General features: G+C 41.3%; 1 protein-coding gene across 1 annotated transcript; it reads right to left on the minus strand.

Annotated features, from left to right (window-relative positions):
* Positions 1,761-4,956, minus strand: LOC109725971 (uncharacterized protein At4g06744-like). Its single transcript, XM_020255383.1, has 2 exons — positions 3,787-4,956; positions 1,761-2,760 (listed from the first exon to the last, which is right to left on the minus strand). The coding sequence occupies exons 1-2, from the start codon at positions 4,501-4,503 to the stop codon at positions 2,047-2,049; spliced, it is 1,431 nt and encodes a 476-aa protein (XP_020110972.1). The 5' UTR covers positions 4,504-4,956; the 3' UTR covers positions 1,761-2,046.

Below are 5,286 nucleotides of genomic sequence, written 5' to 3' on the forward strand. Positions count from 1 at the left end.
AAAGGGGATGGTAATTTTTGGGATGCTCGTACGGCGGTCTCTCGCACCCTTTTACGCTCGATCAGCACTTCAGCCGCTCATGATCGAAAGCCCCCGTGGAGCCACGTGCCTCTCGCCATCGAAACTTCGGCTTCATTTTGAGATTACCCCACTGGTTTAATTTACAAAGATATTAACATTGAACTTATCTTTATGTATGTTACTTATGGCACATTTTCTTTCCAATTGTCAAAAGAAAGAATAGCTAAGAATGTTGATATTCTTAGGGCTGCTAAAAAGAGAAGGGGACATACTCATCTTTGAAATGAAGTGCCTTCGTACCCAAGTATATTAGTTTCCTAAGTATCTTTAAAATATATTATGGGGAGAATATTGTCCACCCCATACTCATTGAAACAAGTCAACTACTTAGATGCTCCTTACCTCAGTAAGGTCTCTTTGCCAAATCTTACCCTACATCGATAAGGTTCCGTATCTTGCAACTTGGTACGGTCCAATTGCTTACCCAAGAGAGAGCTGTTGGACCCTACCGTTGGGCTCCTATTTGTATATAGAAGAGGAGAGGATGCATACGCTTGGAGTATTAAGGGGTTACCTGAAATTTGCAAAATGCTTCTTCTTTCTCTTTGTTACATTGAGCTTTACCCTTTTTTTTATACTTCGTTGGATCTCTGAAAATTTATTGGGTTCGTATTGTACCACCCTGAAGACGTGCTGATAGAATGGACAGTGGTCATTGTATTTTTAGAAATGATTGTCGGAGCCTCGTATGTGGAGGGGCAATCTTACTTCTAAAATAATGCATAGCACATCTCGACTCACAGGCCTCGTATGTTCTTTACTTCCTTATAATATTTAGTTCTTAATTTTTGTATGTGTTTTAAAATACTTATTTAATCTCTACGTTTCAAAATATTTTTTAAAAGATATAAAAATTTTACTAAAAAAATTGAGAGAATTTTTTCAACAAGTAATACATTCAATTATATAAAGTAAATATTGAGATAGCATCAGATAGAATTAACATCATTTGATTTGATCATAAATTGATTTATTTCTTGAGAAAACTTCAAAATACCTTCTTTGTAGTTTCGCACTTTCTCACTTTAGTACCCTATGATTTAAAGTGTATCAAGTTAGTACACTATGGTTTCGTACTTTCTCACTTTTAGTACCCTTTGATTTAAAGTGTATTGAATTAGTACCATGTGATTTTGTACTTTCTCACTTTAGTATCCTATGGTTTAATATTTCTTTAAATTATATATAAAAAACTTCAGATACCCTATCTAGTTTTATCGAATATTTATTTTAATATCCTTTAGTTTTAACTTTATTACTGATTTAACGAAAAAAATATCCCAAAATGAATAATAAAAAGAGAAAAATAAAACCACAGGATACTAACTTGATACGAAAATGCAACCACAAAGTACTAACTTGATACACTTTAAACCACAAGGTGCTAAAGTGAGAAAGTGCGAAACCACATGTTACTAACTTGATACTTTAAACCACAAGGAACTAAAGTAAGAAAGTGCGAAACCACGGTGGGAGGTATTTGAAGTTTTTTTTTATTTCTTTAACAGAACCAAGTGCAGGCAATTATTTATTTTCGATAAAATTAAACAGCTCCGAAAGTTCAGATTCTTAACTGCCGAATTTAAAAATTCGCCAATTAATTTCAAACTTAACTAGGAGTACAAGCACTCAGAATGCTTCTTCAGTATCCTTCCATCTGAACAGCCACACACAAACAATTTCTTCCAAAGATATTTCAGTATCTTGGGAACACTAAGATTTATTCATTTGTCACATTAATTTCGACAGACAAATTAGACAACAGAGACAATAAAAGAAAGAAAGAAGACCAAGACAATGATGCAAAAACAGTGACAAGGCAGATAAAGCAGAGGATAATTGTAGTGGAAGTGAGAAACGTACGAGCAATGAAACTCAGACCACGGCCAAATGGACACACAAATGCATATGCACTTGGAATTAAACTTGACACGCATAGCCACATCGAACCAATCCTCTTCTTTCTCATGGCTTTGGATTCTGGTGCAGCGCAGAGTAAGTAGTGTACCCCGACGCCCGGCTCCGATCGCGGCCCCCGTCCGCCACCGGCATTGTCTCCGGCGCCGCCGCCGTCCCCTTGGAATTGAGCTGATCCGCACCCTCCGGCCACGGGGACTGACAGGGTACGTACGTGTTCAGCGGACAGTACTTTTTCTGCCATAGGAACAACTTGCACTCCTCCGGCAACCTCTGGTCCGGAACTCCCGGAATACAATTCTTGCGCACGTCCAGCATCCCTTTCTTTAACAAAGCCCAGCAGCTGGGCCCCAACGACGTAAAGTAGTTGTCAGACAGCGATAAGTTCATCAGGTTGCCAACCCCGGGGCTCCCCAGTCTGCACAGCACGTCAGGCACCTCGCCGTAGAGCTTGTTGTCCGCCAGGTTGAGCTGCTCGATCTTCTTTAGGCACCCGAAGGAGAGCGGGATCGGGCCGGTCAGCAGGTTCGTCCCCGCGTCGAACACCGTCGCCTTCTTCAGGAGGCCGATCTCGTAGGGGAGGCAGCCAGAGAGCAGGTTGTTTAGGAAGAGCACTTCAAGGAGCGTGTTGGCCGCCTGGCCGATCGAACTGGGAATCGGCCCAGTGAACTTGTTGTTGGCGAGAGTGAGGTACTGCGCCGGGGTGAGGCCGAGGTCCGCGGGGAGCTGCCCCGTGAAGTTGTTGTTGTTCAGGAAAAGGACCTGCGCATTGTTGATTAGAAAATATTTAAACTTTCTCGTCCGTTAGTTTAACATTTGGAAAACAAACAATTCCTTCACAACCGGCCACGCAAGTGATAAAAAATTTAATAATTAATATTTGAGATTTTAAATTTAAATCTTAATTAATCTATATTTTTAACTAAATTTATTTTTTAAAAAATAAATAAAACGGATAGCATAAATAGTGACTATTTTGTTCTTATAGTATTCACCGCAACACGTCATCGCCATGAAAAAAGAGGAGAGGATAAAAAAGATGACGGAAAGTAAATTTAGCTAGAAATATGAATCAACTAAAATTCGAATTTGAAACCTCGGGTACCAACTACTAAATCTTTTGCTACTTATACTAGGGACAATCGATAACGGGACTCAATATTAAAATACATATTATATATATAAAGAATAAGAAAATTAGTTAACTTATAGTTATCTAGATTTTATTAACATAAAGATATGTTTACAAACGTAAAGAATTTTGAAGGAATAAATCTGAAAACAAAAATTTTGTAAGAATATATATTTATTATTTAATATTTTTATAGAAAAGCATAGGCAATTATTCTATAAGATAAAACTGTATGGAGACCAGTCAATACAGTTCATTCCGGAATTGCCTGTCGAATCTTTTCCTCTTTTCCTTGTTTTGGATTGGCGCCACCTAATTTTTTTCTGTTTTCTTTGTTTTGGATCGAAATAGCGAACTGATTTTTTTTCTTTTATTTTTTCCTTTTGGAATTGGCACCGGATTCTGCGGAATAGAATGTCCTACAGTTGAGTGGGCCATCATACATTTTTAACCTTTACATAAAGTAACAAAATGCTTTGCTTTATATCGAAAAGTAAAGCATAGTTGTTACGCATGTCTATTTAAAGATTTAAATAACTATTATTAAAGAAATTAATAAAGTTAATATGAAATATATTTTAAGTATACAGATGCAAAGTCATTTTACTCTTTGCATATATGTTTAAGCTTTTAAGAGAAATGGAATGTTACCGCACCTGTAACATGCTGAGCACGAAGACCTGCGGGGGGACGGCGCCGACGTAACCGTTGAAGCGGAGGTCGAGGAAGGTGGCGTTGTTGAGGCAGAGGACGTCGGCGGGGAAGGCGCCAGTGAGCTTGTTGTTGCTGACGTCGAGCTCGTAGAAGAATCGCAGGCCGCTGAGGTCGGGCACCGTGCCCCCGAAGTTGTTGGAGTTGGCGTGGAAGAGCGCGAGGTCGGGCAACTGGTCGACGAATCCGCAGACGGTGGGGGCGCCGAGCCGGTATCCGTTGAAGTCGACGGAGGCGACCGTCGGCGTGTTTACGCGGTTCGGCGGCGTCTCGCAGAAGAATCCGAGATAGGAAGTCTTACTGCAGATGTCGGTGCCCGCCCACGTATTGGTGATGCCCTGTGGGTCGGAGGTGATGGTTCCCCTGAATCGCTGGATTACGAGGTAGGCGTTGTACAGCAGAACGTTCGGAAAGCAGGCCTGTGTTATCGGCCCGTTGGGAGTGCAGGGGGGAGGCGGGGGAGGGGTACAGGGACAGCCCGATCCGGGAGGGGACGGGCTGCCTCCCCCGCCGCCGCCCCCGCCCCCGCCAATTCCGATTCCTATTCCGATTTCGATCGCCTTGCGGCTACTCGTGACGTTGAAATGACGTCCAAAGCTGAAATTCAGAAATGTCGTCAGAAGAAGCAGTTGCAGGAAGAAACAAACGAGATGGAAAGCCATCGGCGTGGGAAAACGATTGAAGCGTCGATTGAGCAACTGCTTATGATGATGTATAGAAAACAATTGGGGGAGGATCCGTGAGGCGTTGAGCCACTGATTCGGACTGAGATATAAGTAGCAAAGTAGCTGTAAAATGCCCCCCAGGGACAAAAAAATGGAAGAAGACGCCGTTCACACTGGTGGTTGCGATGGCATTATCGATCGCCACTTTTGCTTTCTTCGTCGCCGTACGTGTTCTTATTGATCTGACGAGAGATGCAAACGAGAAAAAGAATTATAAGTTTTAAAGATTAGTTTTTAGCCGTTGATGTGCTGTATCGGAGGGCGGAGGATGAAGCTGAGCCATCTCAGTTAGGCCGATGGCTTGACTCGCCACTTTGTACTGTACATAGACCACGTGCCGCGTTTTACTCGTTTGGAAGCTCAGTGTGTCTGTGTGAGTGTTTGTATGTTTTTTTTTTTTTTTTTAAAGGGGAAGGCGCGTAGGAAAAATTCTAGAATGCAACGGGTATATTAGTGACGTGGTGTAACAAACCAATCAAATTAATCCTTTTAAAAATATATGTCCCATCATGATTGTAAAAAAATATTTTTATTGTATTTTTGTTTAAAAAGAAGGAATGTGATTGGCTTGTTATTGATGACGTGGTGCAAGTGTGACAGTGTAGAATTCCTCGGCGCGTAGGCCCCAGCGTCTGCAATTACGCTCTGCGAAATCAGAAGAGTACGAGGAGTAGTGCTACCGACACTGGGCATAATTTTGTAGATTTTAATTAATCATTT

This window comes from Ananas comosus, linkage group 20 (genome assembly GCF_001540865.1).
Source record: "Ananas comosus cultivar F153 linkage group 20, ASM154086v1, whole genome shotgun sequence".
NCBI classification, from domain to species: domain Eukaryota; kingdom Viridiplantae; phylum Streptophyta; class Magnoliopsida; order Poales; family Bromeliaceae; genus Ananas; species Ananas comosus.